Source organism: Loxodonta africana, chromosome 9 (assembly GCF_030014295.1).
Source record: "Loxodonta africana isolate mLoxAfr1 chromosome 9, mLoxAfr1.hap2, whole genome shotgun sequence".
In the NCBI taxonomy this organism is placed as follows: Eukaryota; Metazoa; Chordata; class Mammalia; order Proboscidea; family Elephantidae; genus Loxodonta; species Loxodonta africana.
Window position 1 is genome coordinate 66,503,407 of NC_087350.1, and position 16,761 is coordinate 66,520,167.

General features: G+C 37.7%; 1 protein-coding gene across 1 annotated transcript in view; it reads right to left on the reverse strand.

The window, feature by feature from the left end:
• The window catches only part of MUSK (muscle associated receptor tyrosine kinase), a 108,374-nt gene extending 93,012 nt beyond the window's left edge, over positions 1 to 15,362 (reverse strand). The window contains exons 1-3 of the mRNA XM_003407531.4: positions 14,502 to 15,362; positions 6,417 to 6,543; positions 3,546 to 3,697 (exon numbers count right to left, since the gene is read on the reverse strand). Coding sequence (XP_003407579.1) covers positions 3,546 to 3,697; positions 6,417 to 6,543; positions 14,502 to 14,580 — 358 coding nt within the window. The 5' untranslated portion in view covers positions 14,581 to 15,362. The remainder of the gene's footprint in view (positions 1 to 3,545; positions 3,698 to 6,416; positions 6,544 to 14,501) is intronic.
• Between the last annotated feature and the right edge of the window lie 1,399 nt (positions 15,363 to 16,761).

A 16,761-nucleotide genomic window follows, 5' to 3' on the forward strand; every position in this document is an offset into this window, starting at 1 on the left:
ACTTCCCCTGAGAACTTGAAGAGACAAGAATGCCCTTTATCACCACTCCTATTTAACATTGTGCTGGAAGTCCTAGCTAGAGCAATAAGGCAAGAAAAAGAAATAAAGGGCATTCAGATTGGTAAGGAAGAAGAAAAACTTTCCCTATTTGTGGATGAGATGATACTATAGACAGAAAACTCAAAAGACTTCACAAGAAAACTACTGGAACTAATAGAAAGATTCAGCAGAGTCACAGGATATAAGATAAACATACAAAAATCCGTTGGATCCCTATACAGCAAGAAAGAGAATGATGAAAAGGAAATCAGGAAAACAATACCATTTATAATGGCCGCTAAAAAAATAAAGTACTTTGGAATAAATCTAACTGGGGATGTAAAAGACCTATGCAAAGAAAATTACAAAACACTATTGCAAGAAACCAAAAGAGAACTACATAAAGGGGAAGACATACCAGGCTCACGGATAGGTACATTCAGCACTGTGAAAATGACAATTGTTCCCAAAACAATCTACAAATACAAAGCAATCCCACTCCAAATACGAACAGCATTCTTTGAAAATATGGAAAAACTAATCATTAACTTTATGTGGAAAGAAAAGAGACTCCGGGTAAGTAAAGCACTACTGAAGAAGAATAACAAAGTAGGAAGACTTGCACTACCTGATCTCAGAGCCTACTATGCAGCTATGGTAGTCAAAACAGCCTGGTACTGGTACAACGACAGATACATTGACCGATGGAACAGAATTGAGAACCCAGATGTAAATTCATCCACCTACAGTCACCTGATCTTTGACAAGGACCCAAAATCCATCAAATGGGGAAAAGACAGTCTTTTAACAAATGGTGCTGGCAAAACTGGATGTCCACCTGCAAAAAATGAAACAGAACCCATACCTCACACCATACACAAAAACTAATTCAAAATGGATCAAAGACCTAAATATAAAACCAAAAACTATAAAGAATATAGAAGAAAAATAAGATCAATGCTAGAGGCCCTAATACATGGCATTAACAGGATAAAAACCATAATTAACAACATACAAACTCCAGAAGATATGCTAGATAACTGGGATCTTCTAAAAATTAAACACTTATGCTGATCAAAAGATCTCATCAAAAGAGTAAAAAGAGAACCTACAGACTGGGAAAAAATTTTGGCTATGACAAATCCGATAAACGTCTAATCTCTAAAATATACAGGAAAATCCAACACCTCTACAACAAAAAGACAAATAATCCAATTAAAAATTGGCAAAGGATATGAACAGACACTTCGCCAAAGGAGACATGAGATACACGAGGGTACATGAGGAAATGCTTGTGATCATTAGCCATTAGAGAAATGCAAGTCAAAACCACTATGAGATACCATCTCACCCCAGCATTACTGGCACGAATCAAAAAAACAGAAAATAACAAATGTCGGAGAGCATACGGGGAGATTGGAACTCTTATGCACTGCTGGTGGAAATGCAAAATGGTACAACCATTTTGAAAAACAATATGGTGCTTCCTAAAAAAGGTAGAAATAGAAACACCATATGACCCAGCAATCCCATTCTTAGGAATATATCCTAGAGAAGTAAGAGCCATCACACGAATAGACATGCACAGCCATGTTCACTGCAGCATTGTTCACAATAGCAAAAAGATGGAAACAATCTAGACGCCCATCAAAAGATGAACGGATAAACAAACTATGGTACCTACGCACAATGGAGTACTACACAATGATGAAGAACAATGATGAATCTGTGAAGCATCTCCCCATGGATGAATCTGAATGGTATTATGCTGAGTGAAATAAGTCAATCACAAAAGATCAAATATTGTATGAGACCACTACATAAAAACTCATGAAAAGGTTTACACACACAAAAAAAACAATCTTTGATGGTTATGAGGGAGGGAAGGGGTGGGTATGGAAAAACACTTAATAGACGGTAGATAAGTGGTAACTTTGGTGAAGGGTAAGACAATACGCAGTACTGGGGAAGCCAGTGCAACTTGTCCAAGGCAAGGTCATGGAAGCTCCATAGACACATCCAAACTCCCTGAGGAACTGAATTACTGGGCCAAGGCCTGTGGAGACCATGGCCTTGAGGAATATCTAGCTCAACTGGGATAACATAGTTTATAAAGAAAATGCTCTACATTTGACTATGGTGAGTAGCATCTGGGGTCTTAAAAGCTTGTGAACCCAGAAAAACCAGTGCTGTCGAGTCGATTCCAACTCATAGTGACCCTATAAGACAAAGTAGAACTGCCCAATAGAGTTTCCAAGGAGCACCTGGTGGATTCGAACTGCCAACCCTTTGGTTAGCAGCCATAGCACTTAACCACTACGCCACCAGGGTTTCCAAAAGCTTGTGAGCGACCATCTAAGAGACTCCACTGGTCTCACCCCCTTGGAAGCAAGAGAGAATGAAGAAAACCAAAGACACAAGGGAAAGATTAGTCCAAATGATTAATGTCCACAAGTGCTACAGCCTCCACTAGACATAAGCCCAGCACAACTAGACGGTGCCCAGCTACCACCACCAACTGCTATGACAGGAATCACAATAGAGGATCCTGGACAAAGCTGGAGAAAAATGTAGAAAAAAAAATTGTAACTCATAAAAAAGACTAGACTTAACGGCTTGACAGAGACTGGAGAAATCCCGAGAGTATGGCCCTGGAAATCCTTTTAGCTAAGTAATGAAGTCACTCCTGAGGTTCAACCTTCAACCAAAGATTAGACAGGCCCATGCAACAAAACCAGACTAAATGGGCACACCAGCCCAGGGGCAAGGATGAGAAGGCAGGAGGGGACAAGAAAGGTGGTAATGGGGAACCCAAGGTCGAAAAGAGGAGAGTGTTGACATGTCGTTGGGTTGGCAACCACTGTCACAAAACAATACGTGTACTAATTGTTTAATGACAAGCTAGTTTATTCTGTCAACCCTCATCTAAAGAACAATTAAAAAAAAAAAAAACTTATCTTCAAGGAAACAGAAATAAAGCAGAAGAAAATGTCGTTTTAAAAAATTCATCAGCGATATCCTTAGAGAGACCTGAGTGAATACTGCATCATATAAGTAGAGTTTGCTATGAGAAAAAGGAGAAGTTATAGAAGTAATTCTTAGAAATTAAACATATGGGTTTAAAGATAAAAATACTCAATAGAAGGGCAAAATAACAGAATGCTTATACTGAAGACCAAATTTATGACATAGAAAAAAATGTTAAAGAAATCTCCAAGAAAGCAGAGTATCAAGGTTTTGTTTTGACTTCAACTTTTCTTGCTGCTGGTCCTCCAGGTAGGAGGGGGCCACTGTTTAGTGCTTGGTCCATAGTGTATTGAGTCAACGTTAAAATCATAGATGAGAGGTTAAGTGCTAGGGCTGCTAACCAAAAAGTCGGAAGTTTGAATCCGCCAGGCACTCCTTGGAAACTCTATGGGGCAGTTCTACTCTATCCTATAGGGTCGCTATGAGTCAGAATCGACTCGAAGGCACTGGATCTGGGGGTTTTTCTCTTTCTCACTCACTCATCTTCACTTGCAGAGCTCCACAACTCTCCGCAGCTCCTCCCACGCCATTGTTGGCTATGCAGCAGTAAATGCCGTCATCACTGTCTTCCACGCTCAGGATGGTGAGGAGCTGCCCATTCTCCCGAATGCTGTACCGAGTATCAAAGAGCCTGCAGGTTCCAGAGGAAAAGGGCAGATTAGGACCTCATCTGTGATTCCCTGGGTATGACTAATTGATCAAACTGATGGCTTGTCCATGGAGAAAATGGAATACAGATTCAGAGGAAACTCAAATGACTTCTGAATAATAGAATAATATTATTTGGTAGAATAAAACTAACATTATATTTTAATGTTTCCTAGACTCCAATAATCAAAGCATCACAGAGTCCTTCAAAAATGTTTTCAAAAGACAATGTCTACTGATAAAACCAAACGTAAACTCGTAAACTTTACTTAGTTTAGGAAAGCATAATGCAACCAAGATATGTGAGTCTTCTCTCCATAATTACTGGGAAGTAACTGCTAGAAAATGAACATGAACATACATAAATGTGACTGGCAGAAAGGGTTAAACACTTAAAGTAGTAATTAACAATTAATGGACTAGCCATTCATTCATTAAATAAATACGTATTGAGTGCCTAACAAATGCCAGGCATTGTTTTAGTTACTTGGGATACATCAGGAAGCAAAACAGCTTCAAACTGTATACTTTACATATTTTATCTCATTTAATTAAATGCAAACTGTCTGTTGAGAAGGGACTTGGGATAAAAAAAAAAAGAGAAATTTGACAATATACGAATGGGTTTTATAACCAAATAAAGATTCTTTACGCAAAATGTATGCAGTAGGTACAATAATAGCCCCCCCAAAGATCCATGGAAACCCTGGTGGCTTAGTGATTAAGTGCTACGGCTGTTAACCAATATGTCGGCAGTTCAAATCCACGAGGCACTCCTTGGAAACTCTACGGGACAGCTCTACTCTATCCTATAGGGTCCCTATGAGTCGAATCAACTTGAAGGCAACAGGTTTTTTTTTTTTTTAAAGATCCATATCTTAATCCCCAAAACCTGTAAATATGTTACCTTGCCTGGTAAGAGGGACTTTGCAGGTGTTATTAAATTAAGGCTTTTAAAATAGATTATTCTGTATTATCTGGGTGGGCCCAATGCAATCCTAAGAGCCTTAAAAGATAGAAGAAGGAAACAGAAGACTCAGAGAAAGAGATATGATCACAGAAGCATAAGTTGGAGTGATGCATTTGCTGGATTGGAAGATGGGGAAAGGGGCCGGGAACCAAGGAATATGGGTAGCTTCTAGAAGCTAGAAAAGACAAGAAATTGGATTTTCTCCTAGAGGCCCCAGTAGAAACATAGCCACACCGACACTTTGATTTTAGCCTTACTAGACCTATTTTGGAAACTCTGGTGGCGTAATCAACAAAAGAGTTGGGTGGCATAATGCTACAGATGCTAACCAATGGGTCGGCAGTTCGAATCCGCCAGGTGCGCCTTGGAACCTCTATGGGGCAGTTCTACTCTGTCCTATAGGGTCGCTATGAGTCGGAATCGACTCGACAGCACTGGGTTTGGTTTTTTGGTTTAGACATATTTTGGAGCCCTGGTGGCGGCGAGTGGTTAAGAGCTTGGCTGCTAACCAAAAAGTCAGCAGTTCAAATCACCAGCCTATTTTGGAGCCCTGGTAGAGACCTATTTCAGACTTCTGACCTCCAGAACTATAAGATCATGAATTTGTGTTGTTTTAAGCCAAAAAATCTGTCATCATTTGTTATAAAAGCAAAAAGAAATGCATAAATTTTTGGTACCCAGAAGTGTGGTGCTACTGTAACATATACTCAAAAATAGGTAAGTGGCTTTCATTCCAGGACCTTTGGGATAGTTTGCTTGGTAGAGAACTTAATGCTACTGTTATTGCACATGGTGATTTCTCACATCACAATATGCATAATAGAAAAAAAGGAGTCCCTGGGTGGCACAAAGAGTTAATGCACTCAGCTACTAACTGAAATGTTGGAAGTTCAAATCCACTCAAAGGCCTGGCGATCTACTCCTGACAGATCACAGCCTTTGAAAACCCTGTAGAGAACAGTCCTACTCTGAATCACATGGGTAGCCATGAGTTGGAATTTAGTTAATGGCAACTGGTTTGGCTTTTTTTTTTTTTAATAGAACATTAAATTTCAGTTAGAGATTATTAACATAAAGATGTACTTTTTCCCCGTCTAAACTCACTGACCCTAGTTTAAGGACTGTAATCCTAATGGAAGATAAATTGTCTGCTAAGAAGCCAGTGGTTCACTTTGTTCCAGATTTTTAGAGTATTTTTTTTTATCAGCTAACTATTGTAATGAGGAAATGATAAAATAGTCTTTACCTGCCAAATGGAAAATTTATCTGTTTGAGAGACTGACTCAAATATAACAGGAATCACTTCTACCTTTCAAAAGAAAGGGTCATGGCGATCTAGTGGTCAGATTCCCAGAGAACATACCTCACCTTTTTGGGACATTAGAAGTACAGCAGATGAGGTTTGTTCCTATTAATACCCCAGGATGTCCTGGGACATACGCCCCCAGACTTAGGGTATCATCGTGTTTCCGAATTACTGTGAAGATTCCTCTAGGTCCTCACCTGGAATCCATGAAACAGCCCTGACTTCGCCATGTCGATATTCTCTTAACCTCATTAGACTTCAGATCTTACATTAATAAAATGAGGACATCTGCATTTTTATATTCTAGAAGGTGAAAAGAGTTTAATTTTCTTCACAATGTTGCTAAAAGCTGCAGCTGCATTTATATCAGAGATATACCATAAAGCAGCAGTGGGAATTCTTACCAGAAAAAGGCAGAATACTTACTTAATGAGAATTTTATTTCTGGTCCAGGAAATCTCAGGCTGGGGATAGGATTCCACTGCACACATGAATGTAGCCACCTCTTCCACTAAGGCATCTACCGTTTCAAGAGGAGTTGTGATGACAGGAGCTGAAATGAGAGGAGAAATCAAATGAGAAAATTCTGGAATGCTGTTTACTAACCTTCCTAAGTAGTCAGAGGCCACCACATACCTACTTGGGAATTATATTTCCTCAGAGCAGAAACTGCCAAAAGGAAGGAAGATCTTATATAGAGGATTTTGTTTCTACTTCTGCACTAGGTTTTTGAGAATCAAAAGAAAAGGCCCTCAGAAGGGTAGGTCTTAGAATTTATTATAAACAAAGAGGGGAAGATTTAGGTTTTGTGGGGCCCAAAGCTTATAGGAAAATGGGTTTTTTAGATTAAAAAAAAAATACTGCTAGTAAAGTATGATATAATAGTATTTTTTAACATGATAAAGACTGTTTTTCGGAGTTATACTCAACCACTCAGCATGATAATAATAACAATAGGAATAAGACAACTACATACACACCCACATACGTACATACACTCACATACATATAGGATGATTGAAATTTGGGTTAGAGCAGAGGCGAGGAAAGAATGATCCAAGCAGTGGAAATAGCATAAGTAAAGGCCTGAAGAAGGAAGAAGATTGATGCCCTGAAGGAGCTATTAATAAGAAAACAAGAACATTTATAAGGAATAGGAAAGAGAAGAGGAGCTTAGAAAAGAGAATGTGAAAGAAGAGCCAAAGAGTTAGTTGTATGCAAAGCCAGCACGGTATGTTGGCAGGGTCCAAGAGTAGCATGTGTTTCAAGAAGGAGGGAAAGAAATACTGCCAAGAGTGTCAAATGTTGCCAACAAGTCAAATAAAATAAGGGCTGAACAGTGCCCACCGAGTTTCCTGACAAGGAGGTCACGGTTGTCCTTGGTGCGCAGACTCAGTGGATGTCAGATAGTAGAAGTCAGATTGCAGTGGGCGAGAGGTCACTGGGTATCAAGAAAATGGAAAGTAGGAGGGCAGACATCTTTTTGAGAGTTTAGCTATGGTAAGGAAGGAAGAAACTGGGCAGCACTTGAAGGTGAATATAGGAATATAGCAGTGCTGAAATGCTGATGGGAAGATCTAATAGAAAGGAAAAATGCTGAAGATAGGAGAGAAAGGGGAGATATTTGAGGGAAGCGGGTCCCTGAGAAAGCAGACAAATGTGGGATTCAGAGTAAGTAGAGGGACTGGTCATAAATTGGAGAAATTCCTCTGGCAGCATAATTAGGGGGAAAGAGCAAAGGATAGGCGCAAATAGGTGGGTTTTCCATTTGCTATTAGGAAGTTGAAAAGGTTCGATCTAAATGCTTTTTTCTCTATCAAGTGATAGGCTCCTAAACTTGTAAGGAAAATTATGCATATGTATATATACATATATATGCTTATATATAAACAAGAGTAGATACGTGTGTGTGTGTATAATGGAAGAATGAATAAATACCAAAATGTTAAATGTATCCCTAGGTGCTAGTCTTATATGTATACTATTTTATATTTTTTGTTTTCCTGTATTAGAGTTTTTAACATAACGTATGTGTTATCTATGTAATAAAAAAGGTTATAGCAATAAATAAACTAGAATGCCACAGGAATGTTAAATTTCTACGATAATGCAATGGAAACAAACTCGTAAGTGAAAACAAAGTTTAAGAAGGAAAATCAATCTTTAAGCAAAGGAGTATATTTTTTCTAAGTAATTAATGATTGAAATAAGCAATCAGTTCTTTAATTGCATAGGTATTAAAGGATAACAAAAACAAAATTAGTCTCAGCTTGTGGAGTGCAGGTAATGATGGCCCCAAAGGTTAATTGATAACGTTGAATTCTTTCGTTGTTTAAAATGAAAGGCTGTTAAGCAACTATACTTTGGGCGGCAAACTAGCTCAGGACTTGAATTTGAATCCCAGCTCCATCACTCAGCAACTCCATCAAGTCACTTAACCACTCAAATAATCTCAAATATGCGAGCTATAAACATGACTTTCAGTGAATGCAAACGCTTAATTGTACTAAATTGCACCAATTGTACTAAAAGGAGAAAAGAATTAGGTATAGTTTTGCTTTCTAACCGTAGTGTGCTGGAGCTGGCTTTTACCAGTTTGTAAGGCCTAACTGTCAATTTTTCCAGAATTTTGTGACATGATTGCTAAATATAGCCATTACTAACACCTAAATTACGTAAACTCATAATTAAATAAATTGTATTAAAAACAAAGTAATCATGCTTAAAATTGATCACTTCCTAATTATTTTACTACTTTTCACTGCTATCTATGCTCTTATGGTTACGTACGTCTTAAATATCTGTACAGTAGAAATAGTACATAAAGGCCTGCATCTCTTCCCAACTCAGTGTTCAGTGTTTGTTTTCGGTAGCTTGAAATCGGCTGTGTTTAAAGTATTTATGCTGCAAAAATTAACAAATGCTACAAATCAGGGCCTTTTTTCTCAGAGAGGTAGATGTTAAACATATACCAACGCACTGCTATCGAAACAGGATATTAGATACCAAATTATATTTTGAAGCATATTGATAATATAGAATATCCTTATGCTTTACTGTTAGGTAAAAATGGTAGGCAGCAAAATTGTATGGACATTATTATTATAACACATTATTGTAGGATACATGGGGGAAAATGGCAGAAATTACACCATGTTAACAGTCTCAGATGTATGAGTTACTTTTTTCTATTTTAAACTTTTATATATTTTATGTTTCCAAAATCCTTCAAATCTTTAATAACCATGTATTATTTTTAAAAGTAAAAGTAAGTAGTATTCATTAGTTTCTTCTTAGTCAATACACAGATGTAGAAGTGATAGAGGTAATAGACTTAATATTATTTTTCCAAAGAGGTGACACACAGACTGTTGAGATCAGTTAAGATCAAAGAAGTAAATCTTACAATGTCTTGACAAGCTTAGAAATGAAGAAACATGTGAGGTTATACTAAGACCTTTATTAAATTAATACCTTTCCATAATGTTCTGTGGCATGATAGTCTTAGGTGATGGACTCTGTTTTTAATAATAGTAGCATCTAAAATTTATTAAACACCTGCTATGTGCCATGTATTATAGTTTTCATTCATTATCTCACTTATTTTTAACAACCAACATAAAGATAGACACTATTATTATTCTCATTTGCAGATGACAAAACGGACACTAGAAATGGTTAAATAACTTGTCTAACATTATATAAGTAAGAAGTGGTGGAGTTGAACTTAATAGTCAAGGCAAATTTTAAGTTCGTAGTTCTTTGAGCTAGACTGTGTCTTCAGCATAGTACTGATGACACACAGAAAAAAAGAAAAATTTAAATCAATGTCAATTTCTATAGTTAGTATATAGTTGGTAAAGTCCACATTGTCCTCATTCCAAAATTTTCCAAACAAATCTTCTTTCAAATGTTTACTGATACAATCACATAGTTGGATTTAATGATATTTGCCGACTCAGCAGACTGTCTCTTATTTACTTGTATTCTACTATCCAGCTTTCATCTCAGCCAGAGACTATTTAAACTAGGACACTATTTCTTCCCTCATTCCAAAGACCACATGAATAACAAATACATGAAAGTGACCACAGTATTTTTTTGGACCCAAAGAGCAACTCAACTTGAATACTAGCTGCTTGATGAGAAAGACCTGATATTACCCTTCCTTTCTATTTTACAGGAATAGCACATGGCCTGGAGCCCTGGTGGCACAGTGGTTAAGAGCTCAGCTGCTAATCAAAAGGTCAGCAGTTCAAATCCACCAGCCACTCCTTGGGAACCCTATGGGGCAGTTCTACTCTGTCCTATAGGATTGCTATGAGTCGAAATCAACTGTACAGCAAGGGGTTTTTTGGTTTGGTTTTGGTTTAGCACGTGGCCATTGGTATACAAACTTCTGATTAAGTAGTTGCTGATTGATTTGACCAAATGATAGAGTAAATAAAGGAGCTAAGTATATTCACTCCTTTCTGTCATAAAATTAGGCGTTCGGACTTGGAACATATTCATGCTTCTCTAACATCACGAATCTAGTTTTTTGTTTTTTTTTTCAGCATTTCATTTCTGGTGTTGGAAACTTTTCAAAGCCCCCAAAGAGGATAGTTAGTTAGTATTGCTCCACTGGGTGTAATGAAATAAAATTTTTATTATGATGTCTCTGTAGCTTGTACAGTTCATTAGTAATTATGCTCAATAGTTGCTTCTTCATGCTTGTGTCATTAATTCTTCACAACAGAGCCCATACTTTGCCTTCAGAGATAGGACTTGGCAGAAGCAGGTAGTAGTTCTGCTGAGTCTGTTAGAATTTCTGAAATTGCCTATCCTGGAATTATTCCTTTGGGTTAAAACACTGTATGTTAGGGAAACATTTAAAATGTGCATGATACCTGGAAGTGATAATTACACCAATCATTTAACGATCCTTAGTATAGTACATAACCTTTTATGTTGAGCACTGGTAGGCATTTCTTATTTTTCACAGGAGGAAGGCACACAGAAACACATTACCCATTGCTGTCAAGTCAATTCCGACTCATAACGAACCTATAGGACAGAGTAGAATTGCCCCATAGGGTCTCCGAGGAGCAGCTGGTGGATTTAGACTGCCGGCCTTATGGTTAAGCACCCAAGCTCTTAACCACTGAGCCACCAGGGATCCTCAGGGACTGGGAAAAAGAAACTTGATCTCTACATTCTCTTCCAGGTATTAAATGTTCTTGTTTCACTTTCATCATTAACCAACCTTTTGGTTAATTGTATGACCTCAATTCTCTTACTCCCTTGGCTGCACTGGCCCTGGAAAGCACCAATCCTGAATTAATCCAACCATCTGTCCCCTCTACCCCTATGCTCATATAGCATCGCTGGATGAAACGAAACAACTGTGCAGATCAGGGTCACCACAAAGCTGCTCTCTCCAGCCCCAGCTGGGTCCTCAGCATGGTCCATGTCATCCTTCTGTATTCTCTGCTACACTCCTTCTCGAATCTTCCTGAATGGAACCACTCCCCTCAGGTTCCCTACTCCCCCTTACCTGTTACCCTCCCCAAACGATCTCACTTCCCATTTCATTAAGAAGCCACTCACTTCATCTTTGGGACTATACGATAAAAATTAATCTGGACATTTCTTCTCTTTCTGTTCTTTAAGGTCAATAATATTTAAACCAATTGTGTTTCCCCAAATGTGCAACGAGCAGCTCTTTGACTGTACATCAATATCAAACATTCATCCAGTACTTGGTATCCTGGGTTTCAATGACAGCTGTGCCTGCACTGACTTAGTCATATGTCAAATCTGTGAATCTTATCCCTGAATATAGACAAATTAAAAGAGAAGGTTATGCAAATATATCTAAAGATAAATCACTTAGACTCTGAAAGCTCTAGATGTAGTAGAAAATGGAGTCATCTTAAAAATGAAGTTTTGACAGAAGCTTTTTGTACATATTAAACAAAGCCAATGCCGCTTCCGTTAACTCCCATTTGCCTCCAGAATGTAACACCCCAGAATATGCTTAATATTCCCCAGTCAAGCCTTAAATGTCACTGAAGTATGTGTTTAAGGCCAATCATTCCATAAAATGTTGGCTACTTTCATGCGTGGGGATTTTAAAATTCTCCTCCTTGAGATTATGACATGGAGCTCATTATTCAAAATATCACTGGTTGAAATGATTCAGAAAAACAATGACTTTTCTCCTGATCTTTGAACACTGAGTCTAAAACTAAAACAATAAACTATTAATTCTGCAAAATCAGTTATTAATTTCATTTTGAAAGCAGTACAGACGGTTAAAAAAGATCACCTGAACACTCTTGCACTATTTTAAATTTGTGAATTTATTTTGCACTAAATTAGTGTACAGATAGCTCAATGCAAGGTAAAGGACTTAGAAAAAGTATGCCAATCTAGAAAGCTCTTTTTATAATTGCCTTCCGCCTAGAAGAGAGAAAACAATTATGAGACACTGGGGATGGGACATTTTCATCACTTCCAATAATGTTAAAATAATAGCATATTCTTGTTATTTTCTACCACTGTATTCCATGAAATTGAACATTTAAAATTTGGATGGCTGTGTTTTCATAACACTGTTTGTTCTCAGAGCTGTGGCACGTAATAAACGAATGTTTGCTTTCCTAGGCGTGATGTTTTTGGCTAAGGTTGGTGTTAAACCCTTACTAATTTAGACTTTACAATAAATACAGCAGACTAGGCAAAAATGTTCTTTTAACTTTTTGATTTGAAAACCTAATTATAACAATAAATAAACTGTAAGAAACAAAGTGTACTTAACAACCTGATTATTTCATTTAAAAGCCAGAATGTTTGGCATATATGACACAATCTTTGTTATATTTATGTTGCCAAATTCAGATGTTTTCAAAATAGATAGTATGCATTTGAATAAAGGGTTTTATCTGTAAAGTTCAGAAACTGGGAATGATTTATTTCCTTTAAGTTAAATTAGGACTCCTCCACACATAGAGGTTTCTTTGTATGTGTGCACCAAATTCTGACTGAACTTAGAACCATCGGAATTAATTATCGTGCTCTTTATAAGACTGAATGTTAGTAAATATTAGTACTTAACCACAACATTTTATCTATAGCTGCATAGTTTAGAACAGCACAAATAAGACTTCTGACAATCCATAAGTCTGAACATTCAGGTGCTGCCTTACCGGACATCCGTTGTAAAATCAGGAAGTATTAAAATAATCTGAAGCCAACGTTAAGTCTTTCTGACTATTATTAGCTGTTTGAAGAGATCTAGATTCTTTTTCATCTGAAGATATGTTAAAGTATTAGTTGGCAATTGGGCCTTTAAACACATTGGAAGGTACCACTTGGCTCACGTAAAATGGGAAAAGAGAAGCAACAAAACAACGGAAATCTATAAAATCAGATTTTTTGGAAAGAAGCCTATGTCTTATTAGCATGTGAGCTTTGACCTTGTGGCACCAGTATTTCTAGTGAACCACAAAATCCAAAGACATATTTCCCATCCACATATAGATACTTATCTTTCGAATTCAAATTTTTTCAGTCCTTCGTAAAAGTAAAATAAAGGAAAAATTTCAGTGTCATAAAACAGAATTCTTTTTACTCTGTTGAAATACATTTAATTTGAAAAGTCTTTACCCCAGTTGACACCATTCAATCTGCTTTCTGAGGCCTTGTTGAAAAAGATTTCAATGAAGCCCTCGATCACTTCGCAAATCACATATTTTCTCATCTTTCATCCTAATTTGGAATATGCTGGTCTCAGTTTCATAATACTCTGGCCAGAGACCATATCACTATGGACATTCTTGCTACCGCAACAGGTGTTTGTCAATTTCTTAAGTTGCTTTCCTTTCCCCTGAGGTGGTGTTATTTCCGGTACATTCCACAGGCTCTGAAAAAAACTTTTGCAATATCTTGCCAAGTCAAATCATGACTCCAGCCTCAAAGTTATTGAGAACCCATTGTCCTTAAGCTTTAATTATGTCAGCAAATGTGTGCCTTTTTCCCTCACTCTGATTTTTAAAAACAAAAATATTTATTAAGGGTTTTGTAAAACCCAAACTGAAAATCAAAAATAATTTTTTTGTTGTTGTTCAGAAGCAAATACTCTGGATGTCTGGAAAGGGAGTTGATTATATTCCCGGCAAACCGGATGTGAAAAGGTTTTCATCATCAGTTTAGACCACCCTGAAGTTTGACATACACATAAACAAAACTGACCTCGATAACTTGTATCCTACCTGCTAGTGTTTCCCCTAGAAAAGAGAGCTCTGCAGGCACTTCATGGCAGAATTTAAGGGGGGAAATACGGGTAGAGAAGACACCATCAACCAATTGCTTATTTATACAGTCTCCTTGCTCTCCATACATCCCACCTTTACTTCACCAAGTAAAACCCAAGCCCACCCACCATAGTCTGAATCAGTTGTGGTCAGAGCACACACACACTTTCGAAATTTGACAAGGCAGCAAGAAGACGAGATGGCTCAAACCAACCTTTTGGGAGTTTCTCAGTCCCACTGAAGGCAACCAGAGTCAGAATATGTACCAGTGGAATGTTGACCAGCTCTCTCATGATTAATCCAGGCTCAGGCAGGAGAAAGTTCCTTCTGGACAAAGCAAGGAAAATGCCCCCACAGTTTACATTTTAAAGCATAGTTGTTACAAAAGAGACGTCTGCTAATGACTGTTTGTGTCAGCAGCTCCACAGGCTCTAAGTATAATCAGGAATTCTCAGACTTGGCTGTAATGATGGACACGGCCAGCTGGTGAGTATCTACTTAGGCCAGTAACGCAAGTGTAGGGCTGGAGGAACAAGGGATAGAAAATCCCTTTAGAATCCCTTTTAAGACAGTGGCAGAAGGACAATACCAGATGCTTTTTACAACCATCACCATATCCCCTGAGGTGTAGGTTTTCTAATCTTCTGATTCAGCCCATCACCTCTTCTTTACTCAAACCAGAAACCTGGGTGTATATAATCTTGACTCCTCCCCTCTTTCACCTCACCCCATCCAACACTTTACCAGTTCTGACAGATTTTATCAACTAAATATTCCTTGAGTTCTTCCTCTCCTGTTATTCCAACTAGTATCATGCCACCCTGCCCTCCTTTTCAGACATTCATCTTCTCTGAATGACGGTAATAGCCTCCTAGCTCTTATCCTAGCCTTTAATCTCTTCTCAAATAGCTTTTCCTGATCAAAAGCCTTATTACACAAAAAACATATTCAAATCTCCCTAATATAACATAAGATGTCTTGCTGGTCTCTGCCTACCTCATTACCCTCTTCTTTTACAATCCATGCTGTTTGTTTTAATATTCGGCAGGTGGTGGTTCTGTTTACAGCTTTCTTGCCTCCAAATGCTCGTGCTGTTCCCTCTTCTCAGAATGCTATTCCCTGCTTCCCCACCCAGTTAACATCTCTCTCAGTTTGATCATCATCTCTTCCTGGGAGCCTTCTCAGGCCAATATCCCATGTGTCGCCCAAGTTGTGGTAGGGCAGCCTTTTCTGGGTTTTCATAATATTTTGTGCATATCTCTACCATTGCACTGACCACATTTTTTATAACTTTTTTTTTCCTTCTGTTAGTGTTTCCCTCATTCTTTGGCCCCATGAGTCTACTTACAGGAATTTAGCTTTAAGGATATTAATTTTATTGTTCCTTTTCATCACAAAAATTGGAAACAAAAATGTCTAACAATAGGGGATAGATTAAATACATAATATTACATCTATATAATGGAACATCAAAAAGTTATTTAAAGTAATGTTGCAGAAAAATATATAATAGCATGGGAAGTCATTAAATAATTTTTTACAATAATAATTATTTCCATTATAAGGATGAGGAAATTGTGCTTTGAATGTTAGTCCTTCCTGAAACTCTACCAAAACTACAATGAGGAGGTTTTTATTTTATTTTTTATGTTGTAAACTCACAAAGACTAAAAGAACAGTAGACAAGATAACTACAATAATAATAAGAACAAGGAGCCCTGATGGCACTGTGGTTAAAAGCTCACCTGCTAACCAAAAGGTTGGCAGTTTGAATCCACCAGCTGCTCCTTGGAAATTCTATGGGGCAGTTTACTCTGTTCTATAGGGTCGCTATGAATCGGAATCGACTTGATGGCAATTGGTAATAAGAATATGGATGAATGGTAACTGACTCCCAGAACTGATGACGCTGAAACCTGAGCTGACAGTGGAGAAAGATGAAAAACAACCCAATTCACATCACGGAACTTTCGAAGGGCTGAGGACTTGGTGGTAAAAACTACCTCTGGAAGTGGGGTCCAAAAAAAAAAAAAACCCATTGCCATTGAGTCGATTCTGATTCATAGCGACGCTACAGGGCAGAGTAGAACTGCCCCATAGAGTTTCCAAAGAGCAACTGGTGGATTTGAACTGCCAACCTCTTGGCTAGCAGCCACAGCTCTTAACCACTACACCACCAGGGTTTCCAAAAAGAGCTGAAAACAAGAATAGTGTTTGGTAATATGTTAAAAAAAAAAAAAAACCGAGAGGCAAAACAAACAAAAAACCTTCAATTCTTTTAGATGATTCTTTTTGTATTTACCTTGATTTTTCTGAACAATATGCTTATATGGTTATTACTTAACTTTTTAGTTTTAGTCATTAGTATGGTCTACTATGGAAGACATCCCTAAGTGGTACAAATGGTTACCATGTTCAGCCGCTAACAGGAAGGTTAGAGGTTCAAATCCATGCAGAGGCACCTTGGAAGAAAG